Raw genomic sequence first — 21,894 nt, 5'->3', positions numbered from 1 at the left:
TTACAAGTGGGAGGAGGTAACAAGCTTGGGTGACTATGCATTGTTTCTAGGAACAATGTGGTCCAAGGTTGTGTACATGCCGGCAGCTGGGCGCGGCGGGGTGCCGACGAACTGCATCCACGCTGATGATGCGACGTACTTGACGAATTTGGACGGCCATGGTGACCATGTATATCCTATGCTAGTCAAAAGTAACGATGATGTCATGCAGTGGACCAACACGGCAGGATGTAATGTAGCTGTTCACCCTTTATACGTTTTATGAGGGGGGTTGTACCGAAGCAGGAAGTTTTCCCTACATATAGGTGTCTGGTTCCAACGATGCAATGAATATAATTACGAGACACACGCCCGCTAATTAAACCTAAAGCTCCCGTACATGCCGTGACCTGATCGGAAATCAACCAAACAGGTCGCCGATCGATCGATGGGCCGGCGGCGGCGTCGTAACCCTAGCATCAAACCGAGCACGCCAGCGATGACGATGCCACCTCCATGGTCCGATCTCCCAGACGACCTCCTCCGCGTGGTCTACACCAAGGTCGTTGGCCCACTCCAGCGCATCCGTTTCGCCGCCGTGTGCAGGTCGTGGCGAGCGGGTGTGATCACGTTGCTGCATGCCGCGCCGTCCGTTGTACCGTGGCTTATCTTGAGCCACGCTCATGAGGAGGACAAGAGGAGGAGGATGTACTGTCCCAAGGATAACCAGGTCTTCCCTGTGTCGCTGCCGATCCAGGCGGTCGGCAAGCGGTTCGTGGGGGGTCATGACGGCGGGTGGGTAGCCGTGCTTGGGGATAATATGGAGCTCGCAGTCGTTCGTGAACCTCTTCTCCGGCATTGAGGTGTTGCTGCCCGTAAAGGACATGTGGTCGGTCTGCCCAGGCAGCCGGACTGAAATAATTCCGAAGGTTGTCTTCTCGGAATCCCCCGCCTCAAGTGGTTGCATCCTCGCTGCCATCACCTCCCACTATGGAATCGCGCTCTGTAGGATTGGTTGTCCGAACGGTGAGTGGACAGAAAAACACCTCAGACGCGGGATTGTGGACATCTTATTTTGCAATGGGCAACTATATTGCCTCACTATCTTCGAGGATATGTTCAAGCTCGAAATAGGTGTGAACAAACATCATAAGCCGGTTGTTTTAAAAAAAAACATCATGAGCCGGTGGTCACGGCCGAACCCCGCCTGTTGTCAATTCCACCGCGTAGCAACCCTCTCCTCGTGCAGCCAAAGAACATCGTTGAGCTAAACGGCAAGCTAGTGATGGTGGTGAGGACCTGGCCGTCGCGACATGAATATTTTCCTGAGCGTGAGCCCTTCTTCAGGGTGTTTGAGCTTGCTGACGAATCGACGGCAGAGTGCACCTACAAGTGGAAGGAGGTAATGAGTTTGGGTGACTATGCAATTTTCTTAGGGAAAATGTGGTCCAAGGCTGTGTACCTGTCGGCTGTTGGGCACAACGAGTTGCCGATTTGGTAGGCTCAACGAGGTTGCAAGATCATGGTTATTGTTTATATCCTACGAGTGTCTATGTCAAGTGGGGCATCCGAACATATGTACTTGCTCATGCTCCAGGTGGCATGTGGGTTCTACCTCCAGATTTCTAGCCAGCCAAGAGTAGAATTTCTAGCCAACCAAGAGTAGTCTAGCTTTCACCTTTGGCTTAGTATATATGTATTGGGCATTAAGGCCAACCTTCAGCACAAACTGAACCATAGTAGATTGTAGGAATAGTTTTAGTTAGTATACAAAGTCACAGTTAGACGGAGGTATATATGTCTTGTTAAAATATACCTTTTGCGGAGCGCTTCTACGCTTTATTCTCGATATGCGCCCGCCCACAACTTTCGGTGGGCGTGGCTTTGGCCGACATGGGCGCTATCGCCTTCCGTCGTACCTTCGGAGAGGTGGAGCGCGCACAATGGGAGGAGCTGCTTGAATGTATTGCCCTACAAACACCCTCCCTTGACCCCGACTCGCTGACCTGGCGCCTTGAGCCAAATGGCAGGTTCTCTACTAGATCCCTGTACCAGGCGATTGTGCCCAGTCCTGGACCGATTGAGCTCTCTGTGTTATGGGAGATCAAACTCCCCTTGAAAATCCGCATATTCCTCTTGCAATGGGTCCGAGGCTGGCTGTCTTCAGGCACGGAGGTGCGTAAGCGTAATGGCCATGCGGACGACCTTTGTCCCATTTGCATGATACCGGAAGACTGCGACCACATTTTATTCCGATGCCCTGCGGAGCAGTTCCTATGGAGCTGCTTCCGGGAGGTTGTGAGTGGCGTTTGGTGCCATGACAACCTTCCGGACTTGTTTGGGGAGATCCTTCGGCTCCCCAGTCCTAGACGTGCCCCCACCTGGGTGGCTATGGGTACCCTGGCATTGGACCCTCTGGTGCATCCGCAATAAATTAGTCATCAAACGCGTGATCCCTTGCCGTGTGACCGATGCCATCTACAAAATGTGTGGCTTCTTATAGTTTTGGAGTCCGCTTAGCAAGCGGTGCGATCGGGACGTCATCGACAACATCATCTCGGGTCTCCGCTCCTCGGCTTCGGCGTTCGCTCCACCACCACCACCACCCCCTCCAGAGCCGGATTAGATTTTATTTTCTCTTTGTTTGGGGCTTGTCTTGTTGTGCCCCAGCGACTATTTGAGACATGCTTGTACCTTAACCTGACATGTTGGATGCTCGGTGTTGTTGCTTTATAATATAAAGCGGGGGAACCCTTTTTCGTAAAATATTCATCGTCAATCTACAGCATTGTTGGAATGTTGTGCCGTGGCATATATACACAATTTTACTTTTACTTATTCTCGTCTTACTTTTGTTGCTTAATATTTTTTGTCATGTGTTTTGACAATACATTTGACTTTTTATGCTAGTCAGTTTTGGGTTCATGGTAATAACTTGCATCATGGACTCACAATTACACTACCACATATATAGATTCATATAGACTCACAAGTCACAATTACACTACCACAACCATCGGTGCCACTATTGAGAAAGAAACTGTTGGTATAATTACTCCTTGCATGTTCAGATCTTCACCTGTCCCTATGGCCAAACTCAGAGCAATTCTCTTTCTTGCCTTAGGAAGGTTCTTTCACATGATTTAAGCAGATTGAGTAGCCCCATTAAACATCAGGGAGATCCTGAATCTAAACCCGGATATCTATATTGAACCGTTGAAATTGAGCTATTTCCTCACTGTAAAACACTGAAGGGAGTTACCGGCTCATCTCCATAACAGCCTTATTCCGGACTTTAGCCCAATGCTTATGCAAAACGATAATGGTTCATCAACGAACAAAGCTACGAAGAATCGAAGACTAGCACTTCCTACCAATTATTCTCCCCCCTTCCAAGGGCATGGGCGGGGGGGGGGGGGGGGGGGGGGGGGTCTATCCTCGTACATCTAATAATGATTGTCGATGTTGCGCAATAGCATTACTCTATGCAAAATGGAGGCAATCTTAGTCTTCTCAAAGTCGGAGTGACCAATCATTCTAGTATTTTTCTGTAAGATGTTCTTCCCTGATATAAGAATGAGTTATATCTTTCCCTAACAAAAGAATGTGAACACAGATGACACAACGTATTAGACCATAAGGCCCCGTTCGCTTCATAGGATTTGTGGAGGAATTTTAAAGGAACACTGTTCATGGAGTTTTTTTCCCTTTGTAGCGTTCGGAATGCAGGAAGAGTGTACAGTAAAGCGGAGGAAGTATGCTCTAACAGTGCCGATTCCAAAGGAATCCAAACATCCACCTCGAGCTCATTTTTCTCGCGGAAGACCGAGGTGAAGCACTCTGTCCGTCGCTCGTCAGAGGATTTAAAAATGGATGTGTGACATGGTGACGTGAGAGATAGAGATAAAGCTGAGTTGCTTCATTAAAAAAAAGGCCGAATACTATTGTTTGCAAAGTGCTTCCCCATGGTTTTTACAGTGCTCTACCGAACACCCATTCTAAGAATTTTCCTGTGTCTTTTGTTCTGCCGTCTTGCGCATGCGTTCCTTTTTGGTTCCTACGTTTTCTCTTGCTCCTGTGTTTTGTGTTCCTTTGAACCGAACGGAGCCTAAAAGAGTAGAGGAGGAGGAGGGGAATGAGACTGCGGGACAGAGAAGAAGATGGGGGGTGGATTAGAGGAAGAAACTGAAGGATAGACGAAAGAGGAACGGCAGATCCGAAGGCTCCAGGGGAGGGAATCAAGAATCAGGGGAAGACGATGCGAAAGGGAAAAAGGAGGGGCGGTGCTAGAGCGGCATTGCGACAGTCCAACAAGTCTCAAGTTTCACTTGTACTACTAGTACTAGCACTAGTATACAACATGGTCGAACATTAGGGCATCTCCAGCCGTTGGCTCTTCAGGAGAGGCAAAAAATCACTCTCTGAGATGCACCGGCACTAAACCGCGCACTGGGGGCGTGATGCCCCCAGTCGCGGCTCCTCACGGGTTTTAAAATGTTCAAATTCAGCACAAACACAACGCAAACACGAGCGAGTTCGTTTAAATTTAAACATATTTTATAAAAAAAGAAAACAAACTACCGCGGGCTACCCCCGCCGTCTCTCTCGCCGCCCGCCTCACCGCCCACCCACGTGGTTCTACATGCCGAGGAGGCTATAGAACCGCGTGTAGTCACCGCCGTCGTCGTTGTCGTCGTCGTCATCGTCGCCCCCACCTACGCCTCCGCCGTCCCTACTGCATCCCTCCCCCGGTTGATGCGGCGGGTTGGACGGTCCGGGGGCGTCGTCGTCGTCGCTATCGACGACGACGACACCGTCCTCGTCCTCGCGCCCACGTTTGCTGGCGGCGATCTCCTCCAGGGCCCGGCGCTGCCGGATCATCTCCTTGCGCAGGTAGTCGTCGTGCGACCACCGCATGGCGTCCTCGTCGGAGAAGCCGCGCCGGGCTATCTCCTCGTACTCCGTGGGGAGGCTGGGCTCCACCTTGGGCTCGACGAGGGCGCCGGAGCTGCGGGTACGCGCGCTGACAGGCGTGTCCTGGGGCTCCGGCTTGACGGGGCGGAGGTGGAGGCAGGGAGAGCCGCCGGACGAGGAGGAGGACACCCCGGTCTCCATGCGCCTCGGCGTCCAGGAGCTTCTCCGGTGGCCCCGGCGGCATGAGAAGGACGGGGGAGCGGGGTACTCGAGGCGCGGCGTGTTGCCGCCCTCGATGTACTCGACGACGGACTCCAACGTGCACCCGGGCATGCCCCACCACCGATGCTGGCCGGCGGCGTTGAACCTGCCGAAGGGCACGACGCCGTTGGTGGCCTCGAGCTGCTCCTCGTGCTGGCGGCGAAAGTACGGCTCCCAGATTGGGCTGTCGGGGACGTACCGGGGCCCCTCCCTCGCTGCACGCGGCAGGGACGAGCGGATGCGTGCGATCTCCGCACGCCGCGCCGCGCCGATGGGTACCGGAGGCACCGGTGATGAAGCTATGTACCTAGGGTAGGGGCATGGACCTGTCCTAAGAGCCCTACCCAAGGATATCCCTAGAAGAAGTCACCTTTCAGTCGACTTGAAGGTATCCCACTCGGCGGATTCAAGACACTCGACCAGGAAACTATCACTCGACCACAAAGCCAACCACTCGACTGCCAGGAGATCTAAAGTCACTCCGCAGGCAAACGACCGGCCCTTAAATAGCCTTTATGGCCATCATAGCACTTTATTAGAGGCGTTACCAGTAACACCCGACTTTAATGTATTTAAGATCCTACACAACTGAGGGCCGGAGGGGGCCGACGAACTCTATATAATCCACCCCCCTCCTCAGTGTAAAGGGTTCGCACCCCTGTAATTCATACACACATAATCCAGTCGACCGCCTCCGGGCACGGAGACGTAGGGCTGTTACTTCCTCCAAGAAGGGCCTGAACTCGTAATCCTCATGTGCTTACGACTCCTCCATAGCTAAGATCTAGACTCTCCATACATACCCCCCTACATCACTGTCAGAGTTAGAACCACGACAGTTGGCGCCCACCGTGGGGCAGGAATCTTAGCGCCTAGTTGGAGAAGTTGCGATTTTTCCGATCCCTTTGATCATGGTTTCGTGCGGAGATTTGGTGGAGGGCCGCGAGATCCGTCTCGGCGCGCTCACGTTCATCGCCGATGACTCCACTTGGCTTCAGGAGGCTCCACTCGACATCGACGCGCTCCCCGTCCGCGGTGCGACGCACTTCCGCGCATGTGTTCATGGTGTCCTCCTGCGGCAGCCGTCAACCCAGTATCGGTCGGCTCCCGTGTCATCTTCCCGCCCTGTCTCCCACCGGCGCAAGCGCTCCGGTCGGTCGAGACTTCATAGGTGGGTGAAGCATGCCGTGGCTCGCCAGTCGGCAGCCCCACAAGTCGCGACAATCGAGCCCGACGAATCCCTCTATAGCCTGTTCGACCTATCGATTGGCTCTGCGGAGACCGCATCCGAGTGCGACAGCAGCGACCCAGCGGCTGAGGTTCTGGCGGTCGATGGAACACACAGTCCTCCCGGCTTCCCTCGCACCAATGGAGGCGCGGGTGGAGGCGACCCGTCGCATCCCCACGATGAGTATCTCCCCGAACCTCTCACGTCATTGCAGCGAGAGGAGCTTCGCCGCCGGAACATGGATGCACTCCACACTCCTATCGTCGGAGAAACCCCTGAGGCCTGGGCCTTGGAGGACGCACGCTTGGCTAACTTGGCCGAGCGCACTCGACTGGAGAATCTCCAGCGAATACTCGACGAGCAAGCGCGTCAGCGAGCTCCCGAGTCCAGTCGACGTCAGCTCTTCCCGCCTACGCAGGTATATCGAACCCCAGTTCAGAATTTGGCAGCCGTGGCCCGTATAGCAGAATCGATTCAGCCCTCCCAGTCGGAGGCTGGCAGGGGCTTGTTGCAAATCAGAGCGTTGCTCCGTGCAGCGGGAAACCAGAATTCCGCTGTTTCTCAGTCGCGGAATAGGGTCCACAGTCGATCCGTTGCAACGGTTACAGTCCAGTCGGCTCACAGCCCAAGATCGCCCCCGAGGCGTGAGGGACGTGGAGACCGGCACGATCAGTACAGAAGAAATGAGCAGTATGATCACCGATTCGATCGTGATGATCGGCGTCGAGTGCCAACCCCTCCCCCGAGGAGTGGGTCATATGCGCCTCGACAGCGGGATGACAGACGCCCTCATAGTGTTGGGCGGAGGATTCCAGTCGACCGCAGGGACCCAGGCTTTGACGCGAGATCCATCCTCGTTCAAGGTTTGGTTGACAGGAACAGAGCTCACCGAGAAGGCCACGACAGAGATGCGCCTGCCAGCAGCAGAGTACATGTTTCAGGGCCAGAGTGTTTCAGTCGAGCCATCAGAGCCGCAGTGTTTCCTCCCAACTTCAGGCTGGCGACTGGAGTCAGAAAGTTCACCGGTGAGTCTAAGCCTGACACTTGGCTCGAAGATTACCGAGTGGTTGTCCAGATTGGCGGTGGCAATGATGAGGTAGCTATGAAGCATTTGCCTCTCATGTTAGAGGGCTCGGCCAGAGCGTGGCTGAATCAGTTAGCACCCAGCAGCATCTACACTTGGGAGGACCTCTCCCGAGTGTTTGTCACAACCTTTGAAGGAACATGCAAGCGACCTGCAGGCCTTACAGAATTGCGGTCTTGCATGCAGAAATCGAATGAAACTCTGAGGGATTACATCCAGAGGTGGATCACATTGCATCACACAGTTGAGAATGTATCAGATCATCAAGCAGTTTGTGCCTTTAAAGAAGGCGTTAAGTATAGAGAATTGAATCTGAAGTTCGGTCGAACTGGAGAGAGGTCTCTGAATCGGATGATGGAGATTGCCACCAAATACACTAATGGTGAAGACGAAGATCGCCTCCGGAGTAGCAAGCACAAGGCAGTCGCCCAAGAAACCGGAGGAAATTCTAGTCGGAAACAGAAGCGGAAGGCCGAGCCAGCCGCCCCTGGGGAGGCCCTGGCCGTAACCCAGGGGAAATTCAAGGGAAAACCCAAGGGGACCTGGAACCCCAAGAAAGTTAAGGATCAAGATGGAAATGATGTTTTGGATCTGCCATGTCACATCCACACCAAGAAAGATGAAGAGGGTAAGCTTATTTACCCAAAGCATACCACTCGACAGTGCCAGCTCCTGAACCAGCAGTTTCAGGGCAAGCAGTCCAAAGATAAGGAAAAAGAGTCAGACAGAGTTGAGGACAAGGAAGATAGTGACGATGGATACCCCCAAGTCAATTCCACCCTGATGATTTTTGCTGATGTCGAAAGCAAAAGTTTACTGAAAGTCATTAATCGTGAGGTGAATATGGTTGCTCCGGCAACACCCAGTTATCTGAAGTCTCAGACTGCCATCACATTCGACCAGTCTGATCACTCTACGCACATTGCCACCCCTGGGAGGCAAGCTTTGGTGGTCGACCCAATTGTCGAAGGCACTCGACTGACCAAAGTCCTGATGGATGGTGGCAGTGGCCTGAACATACTGTATGCAGAAACATTGAAAGGGATGGGCATTCCGATGTCCAGGCTCAGTACCAGTAACATGAGCTTCCACGGAGTCATTCCTGGGAAGAAAGCCGAGTCACTCGGCCAGATCGCTCTTGATGTGGTTTTCGGTGATTCAAAGAATTACCACAAGGAAAATTTGACATTCGAGGTTGTGGACTTCCAAAGTGCTTATCATGCTATTTTGAGCAGGCCAGCTTACGCACGCTTCATGGCTCGACCGTGTTATGTGTATTTCAAATTGAAGATGCCTGGCCCCAGAGGTGTGATCACTGTTACAGGCAATCAGAAGAAAGCGGAAGAGTGTTTTCAGAAAGGCTCAAAGATCGCTCATGCCCAGATGGCAGTGGTCGAGCTGCAAGAATACCAGAAGACTGCTGATCCGAGTGAATTGCTACGAGCCAAGAAGGCTGCTTCAGAATCAGCTTTTCAGTCGTCCGGTGAAACAAAGCCAGTCCACATTCATCCGACCGACCCCAATGCTGCCCCGACTCACATCTCAACGACGCTCGACTCCAAATAGGAAGAAGCGCTCATCCAGTTCCTCCAAGAGAATTGGGACATCTTCGCATGGAAGCCCTCTGACATGCCTGGAGTTCCCAGGGGGCTGGCTGAGCACCGTCTATGAGTCAACCCAAAATTTAAGCCTGTGAAAGAACATCTTCCACGGTCTGCCGTCCAGAAGATGAAAGCTATTGGCGAGGAGGTGGCTCGGCTCTTGGCAGCGGAGTTCATCCGAGAGATTTACCACTCCGAGTGGCTCGCCAATGTTGTCATGGTCCCCAAGAAGGACAAGTCACTTCGCATGCGCATTGATTTTAAACATATCAATCGGGCCTGCCCAAAAGATCATTTTCCTCTCCCTCGCATCGACCAAATAGTCGACTCGACCGCGGGGTGCAAGCGATTGTCTTTTCTGGATGCCTATTCCGGGTACCATCAGATCCGTTTGTATGGACCCGACGAGATCAAAACAGCTTTCATCACTCCATTCGGATGCTTCTGTTATGTCACCATGCCATTCGGCCTCAAGAATGCCGGAGCCACGTTCATGAGGATGATTCAGAAGTGTTTACTCACCCAAATCAGTCGGAATGCGGAGGCATACATGGATGATATTGTGGTTAAGTCACGGAAAGGTTCCGACCTGCGGACTGACCTTGCTGAAACCTTTGCCAACCTCAGGAGGTATGATATCAAGCTCAATCCATCAAAGTGCACATTCGGAGTTCCAGGTGGAAAGTTACTCGGTTTTCTCGTTTCCGAACGGGGAATCGACTCCAATCCTGAAAAAGTCGGTGCCATACTCCGGATGAAGCGTCCTATGCGTGTGCACGATGTCCAGAAGCTTACAGGTTGCTTGGCCGCTCTAAGTCGATTCATTTCTCGTCTCGGTGAAAAGGCGTTGCCTCTTTACCGACTGATGAAGAAGTCTGACAAGTTCGAGTGGACTCCAGAAGCTGATGCAGCATTTGCAGAGCTCAAAGCTCTGCTCTCCACCCAGCCGGTGCTTGCTGCCCCAATCAGTAAAGAGCCTCTGCTGCTTTACATTGCAGCCACGGGACAAGTTGTCAGTACAGTACTTACGGTCGAGCGGGAAGAAGAAGGAAAGGCCTTCATAGTTCAGCGCCCAGTATATTATGTGTCTGAAGTTATGTGTCTGAAGTTTTGACCCCTTCAAAACAAAGATATCCTCATTACCAGAAGCTTGTATATGGGATTTATATGACCACGAAGAAGGTTGCTCATTACTTCTCTGACCACTCCATTACAGTCGTCAGCGACGCCCCACTGTCAGAGATTCTGCACAACAGAGATGCAACTGGTCGAGTGGCAAAGTGGGCGATTGAACTCCTTCCCCTAGATATTAAGTTTGAAGCAAAGAAGGCTATCAAGTCCCAAGCAATCACAGATTTCGTCGCCGAGTGGATTGAGCAGAAACTTCCGACGCAAATTCACTCGGAGCACTGGACCATGTTCTTCGATGGATCTAAGATGCTAAATGGTTCCGATGCTGGGATAGTATTAGTATCCCCCCGAGGAGATAAGCTCAGATACGTTATCCAGATTCACTTCGATTCCTCCAATAATGAAGAAGCATATGAAGCACTTTTGTATGGGTTGCGCATGGCCATTTCACTCGGCGTCCGTCGCCTCATGGTCTATGGCGACTCAGATTTGGTGGTCAATCAGGTGATGAAGGAGTGGGACGTCAGAAGTCCGGCAATGACTGGTTATTGCAATGCAGTGAGAAAGTTAGAACAGAAATTCGAGGGGTTAGAGCTTCATCACATGCCCCTACTGAAAAATCAAGCGGCTGACGATTTGGCAAAGATAGGCTCCAAGAGAGAAGCCATTCCCAGCAACGTGTTCCTTGAGCACATCCACTCACCGTCAGTCCAAGAAGATCCTTTTACACAAGAATCCCCGCAGCCAAAAAGTGCCATAGATCCGACTAAAGTCAAAGTTCTTGCTGTGGTCGACCTAATCATGGAAGTCTTGGCAATCACTCCCGACTGGACGATACCGTACATCACGTATATCCTGAGGAAAGAACTCCCGGAGGACGAGGAAGAGGCTCGACAGATCGTCCGTCGATCCAAGGCCTTCACAGTCATAAAGGGACAGTTGTATAGAGAAAGCGCGACTGGAATCGGTCAGAAGTGCATAACACCAGAAGAAGGTCAGATAATCCTTGATGATATCCACTCGGGGACCTGTGGTCACCATGCGTCTTCTCGGACCATTGTGGCTAAAGCATACCGAGCGGGATTTTACTGGCCAAGAGCAAATGAAATGGCAAAGGAGATAGTCGACAAGTGTGGAGGGTGCCAGTTCTACTCCAACATGTCACACAAGCCTGCATCAGCCCTGAAGACCATTCCACTTGTCTGGCCCTTTGCTGTTTGGGGACTGGACATGGTTGGTCCACTGAGAACAGGCAGGAGCGGTTTCACACATGTGCTTGTGGCAGTCGACAAGTTTACCAAATGGATTGAAGCTAAGCCTATCAAGAATCTTGATGCTTGCACTCCTATCAGTTTCGTCAGGGGGTTAACATTCAGATATGGAGTCCCACATAGCATCATCACTGACAATGGGTCAAACTTTGATTCGGACAAGTTCAGAGCTTTGTGCGCCTCTCAAGGCACACGAGTCGACTACGCATTGGTCGCCCATCCCCAGTCGAACGGACAAGCTGAAAGGGCAAATGGTATGATTCTCAAAGGACTAAAGCCCCGGCTGATGCGTGATCTCAAGCACGTAGCGGGCGCATGGGTCGACGAGCTTCCATTGGTTCTGTGGGGATTGAGGACCACCCCAAATCGGTCGACTGGAAGAACTCCGTTCTTTCTGGTTTACGGAGCCGAAGCAGTCCTGCCGAGCGATCTACTTCACAATGCGCCACGAGTCGAGCTTTACACCGAAGATGAAGCAGAACAAGCCCGGCAAGATGCAGTCGACCTCCTGGAAGAAGAAAGAGAAATGGCTATGATCCGATCGACCATTTACCAGCAAGACTAGCGTCGATTCCATGCCCGAAATGTGAAGAGTCGAGCCTTCCAAGGAGATTTGGTCCTCTGAGTGGATCAACAGAAACCACACAAGCTCGCCCCTAGAAAGGAAGGCCCCTTCATTGTCACCAGAGTCCTCCACAATGGAGCATATCACCTTTACAATATCGGTTGCCAGATCGATGAGCCACGAGCTTGGAATGCGGAACTGCTCCGCCCCTTTTACACTTGAATTCTCACTCGGATGAGATGTAATAAGAAAAACTTCTGCAGTTTATTTTTATCGAAGACAAGAGTGTTCCAATAATTGATGTCACTTTTGTTTGCATACGAAATCCCCCAGTGGGTGGCTTAGCTGCGAATCCGTTTCGCCTAAGTTCATAAAAAAGAATCCCACCGAGTGGCGAGCCAAGCTCCCACTCGGGGAGCTTAGCTGCAGCCCAGTGCTCGCCTAAGTGTTTAAAAATCCTACCGAGTGGTGAGCCAGACTCTCACTCGGGGACTTAGCTGCAGCCCAGTGCGCGCCTAAGTTTGAAAAAATCCTACCGAGTGGAGAGCAAACCTCCCACTCGGGGGCTTAGCTGCAGCCCAGTGCTCGCCTAAGTTTGAAAAAATCCTACCGAGTGGAGAGCAAACCTCCCACTCGAGGGCTTAGCTGCAGCCCAATGCTCGGCTAAGTTTGAAAAAATCCTACCGAGTGGAGAGCAAACCTCCCACTCGAGGGCTTAGCTGCAGCCCAGTGCTCGCCTAAGTTTGAAAAAAATCCTACTGAGTGGAGAGCAAACCTCCCACTCGGGGGCTTAGCTGCAGCCCAGTGCTCGCCTAAGTTTGAAAAAATTCTACCGAGTGGAGAGCAAACCTCCCACTCGGGGGCTTAGCTGCAGCCCAGTGCCCGCCTAAGTTTGAAAAAATCCTACCGAGTGGAGAGCAAACCTCCCACTCGGGGGCTTAGCTACAGCCCAGTGCTCGCCTAAGTTTGAAAAAATCCTATCGAGTGGAGAGCAAACCTCCCACTCGGGGGCTTAGCTGCAGCCCAGTGCCCGCCTAAGTTTGAAAAAAATCCTACCGAGTGGAGAGCAAACCTCCCACTCGGGGGCTTAGCTGCAGCCCAGTGCTCGCCTAAGTTTGAAAAAATCCTACCGAGTGGAGAGCAAACCTCCCACTCGGGGGCTTAGCCGCAGCCCAGTGCGCGCCTAAGAGTTTTAAAATCGTACCGAGTGGAGAGCAAACCTCCCACTCGGGGGCTTAGCTGCAGCCCAGTGCTCGCCTAAGTTTGAAAAATCCTACCGAGTGGAGAGCAAACCTCCCACTCAGTGGCTTAGCTGCAGTCCAAGTACTCGCCTAAGTTTAAGAAATCCTACCGAGTGGAGAGCAAACCTCCCACTCGAGGGCTTAGCTGCAGTCCAAGTGCTCGCCTAAGTTTGAAAAATCCTACTGAGTGGAGAGCAAACCTCCCACTCGGAGGCTTAGCTGCAGTCCAATTACTTGCCTAAGTTTAAGAAATCCTACCGAGTGGAGAGCAAACCTCCCACTCGGGGGCTTAGCTGCAGTCCAAGTACTCGCCTAAGTTTGAAAAATCTTACCGAGTGGAGAGCAAACCTCCCACTCGGGGGCTTAGCTGCAGCCCGGCGCACGCCTAAGTACGGAACACAACCCAATCCGCAAGGACGACGAGGCGCAAATCGACTGCTACCTTCTCCTTCGGAGCCGCACCACAAATACAAGGTTATTTCGAGTGAAGATCTAGTTCCACTCGACGGATTGACCACGAAGATATTCAACGATAAATCAAGTTCAGATAAGACCCAAAGGTCCCAGGCCTCAGATCAAAGTACTCGAGCCCTCGGCTCGAGAGAGTTTAACGGTTACAAAATCCACTCGGCATTCCGAGGCAAATTTAAAGTGAAGCATAAAAGTTTAACTGGAAGGGGCGACGAACTTGTCCAAGTCGACCCCGTCTGCAATACGAGTGGCAGCAGCGATGAAAGTTTCCATGAAGTCTTGAAAGCTGTGCTTCCTGGTATTGGCAACTTGGATGGCAGCCGGCTTTTCTTCTCGTGCCTCCTTGCAATTGACGCGGACCAGAGACAAAGCGACATCAGCACCACATCTAGTAAAAGATTTCTTCCATTCCGCCACTCGACCCAGGACTTCATTCAGTCGAACCATCGGAGACTCGAGGTCGTTCTGAAGCGTCGTCCTAGGCCAAAGTGATGTGTCGATCCGCGACATCGCGACCTTCAGCCGAGCAAGCTAGCCAACAACACTGGTAATACGAGACTCCAGTCGGAGCACGTTCATAGCAGCCTCGTCCTTCACGAGAGAATTGGCAGGGTCCAAGCCTGTCTCCACTCGACTGGTCTCCTCTTCGAAGTTCTGGCAGAATTCTGTAAACACAATTCAAGGATAAGTCAGTGGCTCTACGCAGGTTTGGTCACTGCAAGTCAGTCGGATGGAGTAATTACCCTCGAGCATGACGAACAGCTTCTTGGCGAGCCCACCAAGATAAACCTCCAGATCGTTCCTCTGCCCCGCCAGCTCACCTGCCTGGTCACTCAGAGTCATCTTGTCTTTCTTTAGACGGCTGACCTCTTGATTAGCTATGTCGAGAGCAGTTTTCAGTCTGGAGTTCTCCTATTCAAGAGTACCGACTGAAGCCAGTTTCTCTTCTGCAAGCTTCGTTTTGCTCAAGGCCTCCTTCTGCGCTTCGGCAAGATCTTGATCCTTCTTCTTCAGAGCCTCCTCCAGTTTATCTACAGAACGTCGAATGAACTCAACATCAAGAACGGGCAAGAAAGGAAAGTCACTCGTCAAGAATGAGAAACCTCACCAGCCATACCTTTTGCTTCGTCTTGCGCCTTCTGCAGGTTCTGTTGAGCGAGCTTCAAGTCAAGGTTGAGCTGGATCTGTTTGTTCTCCAACTCGGTGTAGAGAGCCACAAGTTCACATGATTTCTGCAAAAATCAGTTGACAAAGGTCCAAGATAAGTTGCTTCCAAGTAACCAAGAGACAATGATGACATTTCTAAGACTACAGCTGAATCAAAAACATTCAACAGTAGTCTCGGGGACTACACCCAGTGGGTGCACTCAGCGTGCCCCCACTGGTTTTGAAAAAAAAATCGACTGCCCGCAGTCGACCGGATACAGTTTCATTCGACATGGCCTGACCAGACCGAGTGAAGAAGTGCAACTACAGCAACACAATATAAATACTACAGTCGACTGCCAGCAGTCCACCGTAGTCTCAGGGACTACACCCAGTGGGTGCACTAAGCATGCCCCCACTCGACCAAAAACTTAACAGACACACCCACTGGGTGTACAGAATTAAAGATCTCCGGAAAAAAGATTCTTCAGACAGCATACCCTAACAGAACAAGCGGTGAATCGACTGGCCTGGACGTTACTCTGAAGAGCTGAACTCGCGTCATAAGCTGCTTGGCTGGCTTCTCGAACCACCTTGACCTGCTCCATCATGATCCCTGCCTGGCATATAGCTTCCTTAGCTGCACCCACTTGGTCCTCAGGGACGTGGTGTGTGGCGAAGAGTGAAGGCGGATTTGCGGTCGACGTCGAGGGCCGCACACTCGTCAGAGGATCGGCGAAAGTCACAGAAGACCGAGTGGTATCACCACCGTCTCGAGCTACGGCCTCAGGCGCCGGAGTAGATTGTGGGGTCTTGCCAGCCGACGCCTTCCTGTGCCGTCTCGTTCTCAGCGGCGCTTCATCTTCGTCGTCAGGAAGGTTAATAACATGAGGAGGAGCTACAAGAAAAAATCAATCGACCAGAGTTATAAGAAATCATCAGTCGACTCAAGGCAGAACATCAGTAATCATACCAGGGTTGGAAGTAATAGCATCTTCCATCTCTTGATCATCGTCCTTGACGGAGATCTCAGAAGTAGCAGCACTGCAAATTTCGAAAGACAGTCAGTTGGTTCAATGAATCGACCAAGGACCTGTCCACGGTCGACAAAGGAAAACAAGTTCTATTATTACCCAGAGATGGTGGGGACAGTCATCTTCATCTTGGGCAGAGCTTTGGGTGGCTTGGACGGCGCCGCGCGTGGGTGCTTGGGAGCTTTTTTAGTCGAAGCTGGAGAAGAGGTCCGAGGGCGCTTCGACGACTGCCCAACGGGAGTAGTCGCCTTACCACGTTCCCGCTCAGGGTCGTGTGTATCGCCTTTCCGAGCAGGGAGGTTCAGCTTCCTCCTCCTCCTCCTCTTCGCTGGAGTTGACGTCGTCGTCTCCCTCTCCTTCGCCGTCAGATTCCCACTCTCCTTGTTCATCTCCACTTTCGCCTCCGCTCGCCTCCCCTTCTTCGGCCTGCTCCTGTGCTCCATTGGGTGTCGAGTACATCTCTGTAGTTGCCTGGAGAACAGCAGACAAGTCGAAGGTCAGTCGATCGATTGAAAGAGAGCAAATGAAGAAAGCAAGATCTCAGTCGGGAACACAAGGTCAGACCTGGTCCACGTCGTATGTACTGTCAAGCGGGGGAACCCTCCTGGCTCCTCGGGGGTTGTCTTTGTTCCCTGTGATGCTCGACAGCCACCCTTCCAGCATCTCGTCAGTGACCTCCTCTGGGTGAATCCGAGTGGTGTCGTCGAGACCCGAGTACAGCCACATAGGGTGGTCACGAGCCTGAAGCGGTTGGATGCGCCTCCAAAGGAAGACCTCCAGCAAGTCCATGCCCGTCACGCCCTCTCGGACAAGCTGAACCACTCGACCAACCAGCACCTTGACTTGCGCCTTTTCCTCCGGCAGCACTTTTAGAGAAGCGGGTTTTTGAGCTCGGTCCAGAGAGAAAGGGGGAAGCCCAGTCGACTGCCCTAGGGTCACCTGGTCTTGGCAATAAAACCAGGTCGACTGCCAACCACGGTCCGACTCAGGAAAAGTGATAGACGAAAAAGAACTTTTTCTCCTCATCTGGATCGCCAGACCCCCGCACAGCTGGATCACTTGTGCCAGTTCGTCACTCGACTTGGCTTTCTTTACCGATTGTGAACGGCAGGTGAAGATGTGTTTAAAGAATCCCCAGTAAGGGCGGCAACCCAAGAAACTTTCGCACAAGTAAACGAAAGAAGCAAGGTACACGATGGAATTGGGAGTGAAGTGATGGAGCTACGCTCCGAAGAAGTTCAAAAAGCTCCGGAAAAAGGGTGAGGAGGTAGAGAAAATCCGCGGTCGATATGGGTGGCGAGGAGAACGCACTCACCATCACGAGGTTGGGGTTCGACTTCTCTCCCCGGGAGACGCGCAGCTTCATGGGGAATGACTCCCCCCTCGACCATGTCATCAAGATCTTCCTATCGAATCACCGACGGCATCCAGTCGCCCTGGATCCAATCCCTGGGCAGAGCAGTCCTCGAGGAAGATCCGCCCCGAGCAGACTTCTTCCCCTTCCCCTGCACCGCCGCCTTATTTGCGTGCTCCAAAGCCGACGTCTTGTCCTTCACCATCATCGCCGGCAAGGCTCGAACGGACCTACGGCGCTAGGGTGCGAGCAGAGGTGGCGGAGGACCTTGTGAAGGGAGAGGGAAAGGCAAGAGCACGCTGTTTGGGAGCCCCGAGCCGGCAGCTTATAAGGGGCCACTTCCAAGTGGCTGACCGGTAGGCCCAGGCGATCCCGCCAAATCCCGCAATAGGCGCACGCGCGACACGTGGGGAAAAAGGTGGCGCGGGAATCGAGGAGTTTCCGTCTTATCCCATCCGATTACTGCGGCCGCCCCTGTCCCGCTCGCTTCCCGAAATTCAAATCCCGCAAAATCCGCGGGCTACAGAACAACTCATCAAACAGAATATCCCGCTCGAGCCGGCACTCGGTATTTCACAAGTAAGGAAAGTCACTCGACGAGAGACCAAGAATGGATCAAGGTGACTGAAAGAAGTTGGCAACGTCATCCGTGACTATTAATCTAGTACAAGACATTCATATAACGCTAAGAACTAGTCGGAAGGATCCCCAACTCCTTCCCCACTCGAACCTCGATCCATTCGGGGGCTAATGATGAAGCTATGTACCTAGGGTAGGGGCATGGACCTGTCCTAAGAGCCCTACCCAAGGACATCCCTAGAAGAAGTCACCTTTCAGTCGACTTGAAGGTATCCCACTCGGCGGATTCAAGACACTCGACCAGGAAACTATCACTCGACCACGAAGCCAACCACTCGACTGCCAGGAGATCTAAAGTCACTCCGCAAGCAAACGGTCGGCCCTTAAATAGCCTTTATGGCCATCATAGCACTTTATTAGAGGCGTTACCAGTAACGCCCGACTTTAATGTATTTAAGACCCTACACAACTGAGGGCCGGAGGGGGCCAGCGAACTCTATATAAGCCACCCCCTCCTCAGTGTAAAGGGTTCGCACCCCTGTAATTCATACACACATAATCCAGTCGACCGCCTCCAGGCACCGAGACGTAGGGCTGTTACTTCCTCCGAGAAGGGCCTGAACTCGTAATCCTCGTGTGCTTACGACTCCTCCATAGCTAAGATCTAGCCTCTCCATACATACCCCCCTACATCACTGTCAGAGTTAGAACCACGACAACCAGCACGCCGCCGGCGCTGATCCTCCACGCCCCGGGCACCCGCATGTCCGGCGGGACCGGGTACTCGGTCTCGAAAAGGAGGCGAGCCTCGTCCTCATGCAGATGACGACGCCCGAATCCGTTCGCTGCCGCGCCGTCGCCTGGGAAACGCTCGGCCATGCTTTCTCAACTGGTGACGGCGAGAGGAGGAAAGGGGGAGAAATGAGCGCGTCGTCAGTGGATGATCGGGGTGAGTCTCTCCGGCGCGCTTGTAGTCGGCTTTTATAGGCGGAGACGCCGCGTGGTAGGCTTGGCCGGCGCGCTACGCGTGGCATGATTGCGTGGCGGCCGAGGGACGCGTTGCCCAGCCTTCACTGCGCCGCTCGTGAGGCATCAATTGAGGCTGACCGGCGCGGCAGCGCGCGCCAGCTTTGGCATTGATTCGCCACGGGAAATGAGGCGATGAGGACGACGAAGGGGCGAGAAGAGAGTAGAGTCGCTGATGCGGCGGGCCCACGGCTCTTCGCGCTCGGGCCGAAATTGACGCCGGCGGACGAAAAAATGCCTGGGGGGCCTTCTTGGGGGCGCGGCTGGAGATGCCCTTAAAGAGGCTTCTGTAGGCTTCGTGGAATGTGTGGCATATGGTCCGGTCAAACCAAGGGAGGGTGCCGGTCAACACATCCATTGAGTGTACGACCATGCCGGTAGTTCCTGATGCCTTCTATGCCTACCTATTAAACACATATCCCTAGTGCACAGAGACACACAACACAAAGGATAATGCATGAAATGGGATTACATAATTCCAAGACATTGATAGACAGGTAAAATGCTAAATACTTATTCATCCTTTGCTGAGGCACGTCTTGCTCCATATAAAGACACGGGTAGTAAACAGTGGCATCATGTCTTTGGTCCTTTGGTAGGTCACATGATGTGAGGATCTTGGTCATGAGTTTGGTCCATTGGTAGGTTTGCAACTATGAGAGCTTTTCATTCCTTCAAACGAGATAATTTATTCATGTCCTTGTTTGCATCCAATCAAATAAAATCTAAAGTACCAAGCCCTAGCTTGTTATGCAAGTAACTTTGGTCCCTTCAAATTTGATATCCTCACTAGAAACTTTAATTTATCAACTACCTAGTGTACTTGATTTCTTATTATATGCTATGAAATGTTGCACAGTGGAGCATTGAGTGGGGTAATGCTTTCGTGGTGTTTCTCCTAACGATGAAAATTGGTTTCTCTCTAAAATTTGACCATTGGTACAGAAACTCCAATTAAACATGGTGTTCAATGCCTCAACCCCTCACACATTGACCCAGTCTTCCCTCTCCCTCCTACCCTTCACTTTGAAGCCGCTCCCGTGAAAATAACCCCTCCCCATACCCACGTTGATGATCTTCCCTCCTCTGATTTCTTTTCATGATGCCTCGCCTTCTCCTAGTCTCCTCCTTGATGGTTTGCTCCCAACCTTCTCCTTTCACTTTCTGTCTCCCAGACCCACAACCAGAACCATGCAGCTGGCCACCATGTCTCCGCTGGTGGAGGCAGATTTATCGCCGCCCCGTACGTGCGAGCTATGTGATGCTTCACTTCATCGTGTTATACTGACCATCGTTTTGTAAGTTCATGGTTGTTCAATCTCGTAATGGTCAAGACTCACAAAATACAAAATGGTAACACCAATATATGGCTAGTAAAATAGTTTACAAACCATAGAGAAGTTGGAATACAGTAGGTATAACACCAATATAAATAAAGAATGAGTTCATTATAGTACCCTGAAGTGGTATTTTATTTTCTTTCGCTAACGGAGCTCACGAGACTTTCTACTTTAAGTTTTGTGTTGTGAAGTTTTCAAGTTTTGGGTAAAGATTTGATGGATTATGGAACAAGGAGTGGCAAGAGCCTAAGCTTGGGGATGCCCATGGCACGCCCAACATAATCTAAGGACACCTAAAAGCCAAAGCTTGGGGATGCCCCGGAAGGCATCCCCTCTTTCGTCTACTTCTATCGGAACTTTACTTGGAGCTATATTTTTATTCCCCACATGATATGTGTTTTGCTTGAAGCGTCTTGTATGATTTGAGTCTTTGCTTGTTAGTTTACCACAATCATACTTGCTGTACACACCTTTTGAGAGAGCCATACATGATTTGGAATTTGTTATAATACTCTATGTGCTTCGCTTATATCTTTTGAGTTATATAATTTTGCTCTAGTACTTCACTTATATCTTTTAGAGCACGGTGGTGGATTTGTTTTATAGAAACTATTGATCTCTTATGCTTCACTTAGATTATTTTGAGAGTCTTAAATAGCATGGTAATTTGCTTAAAATCCTAATATGCTTGGTACACAAGATCAATAATAAAACTTTCTTATGAGTGTGTTGAATACTATGAGAAGTTCGATGCTTGATAATTGTTTTGAGATATGAAGATGGTGATATTAAAGTTGTGCTAGTTGAGTAGTTGTGAATTTGAGAAACACTTGTGTTAAAGTTTGTGATTCCCGTAGCATGCACGTATGGTGAACCGTTATGTGATGAAGTCGGAGCATGATTTATTTATTGATTGTCTTCCTTATGAGTGGCAGTCGGGGACGAGCGATGGTCTTTTCCTACCAATCTATCCCCCTAGGAGCATGCGCGTATACTTTGCTTTGATAACTTGTAGATTTTTGCAATAAGTATATGTGCTCTTTATGACTAATGTTGAGTCCATGGATTATACGCACTCTCACCCTTCCACCTTTGCTAGCCTCTCTAATATCACTCACCTTTCGCCGGTATCATACACCCACCATATACCTTCCTCAAAATAGCCACCATACCTACCTATTATGGCATTTCCATAGCCATTCTGAGATATATTTCCATGCAACTTTCCACCGTTCCGTTTATTATGACACGCTCCATCATTGTCATATTGCTTAGCATGATCATGTAGTTGACATCGTATTTGTGGCAAAGCCACCATTCATAATTCTTTCATACGTGTCACTATTGAGTCATTGCATATCCCGGTACACCGCCGGAGGCATTCATATAGAGTCATATTTTGTTCTAAGTATTGAGTTGTAATTGTTGAGTTGTAAGAAAAATAAAAGTGTGATGATCATCATTATTAGAGCATTGTCCCAGTGAGGAAAGGATGATGGAGACTATGATTCCCCCACAAGTCGGGGTGAGACTCCGGATGAAAAAAAGAGGCCATAAAAAAAGAGAAAAGGCCCAAATAAAAAAATGAGAGAAAAAGAGAGAAAGGACAATGCTACTATCCTTTTACCACACTTGTGCTTCAAAGTAGCACCATGATCATCATAGTAGA

At 51.2% G+C, this 21,894-nt stretch overlaps 1 protein-coding gene across 1 annotated transcript; it reads left to right on the top strand.

Moving 5' to 3' along the window:
- The first annotated feature begins 1,872 nt into the window (after positions 1–1,872).
- On the top strand, positions 1,873–2,412 carry LOC147967102 (uncharacterized). The gene has a single exon (XM_087531047.1). It carries the CDS (start codon positions 1,873–1,875, stop codon positions 2,410–2,412), a length of 540 nt encoding a protein of 179 aa, XP_087387173.1.
- Positions 2,413–21,894: the final 19,482 nt, after the last annotated feature.

The sequence above is a fragment of the Triticum urartu genome, chromosome 6A (assembly GCF_056163025.1).
Source record: "Triticum urartu cultivar PI428250 chromosome 6A, HENAU_Tu73, whole genome shotgun sequence".
Lineage (NCBI taxonomy): Eukaryota > Viridiplantae > Streptophyta > Magnoliopsida > Poales > Poaceae > Triticum > Triticum urartu.
Note: the sequence above shows the minus strand (reverse complement) of the source record. Positions and strands in the feature narration are given on the sequence as shown.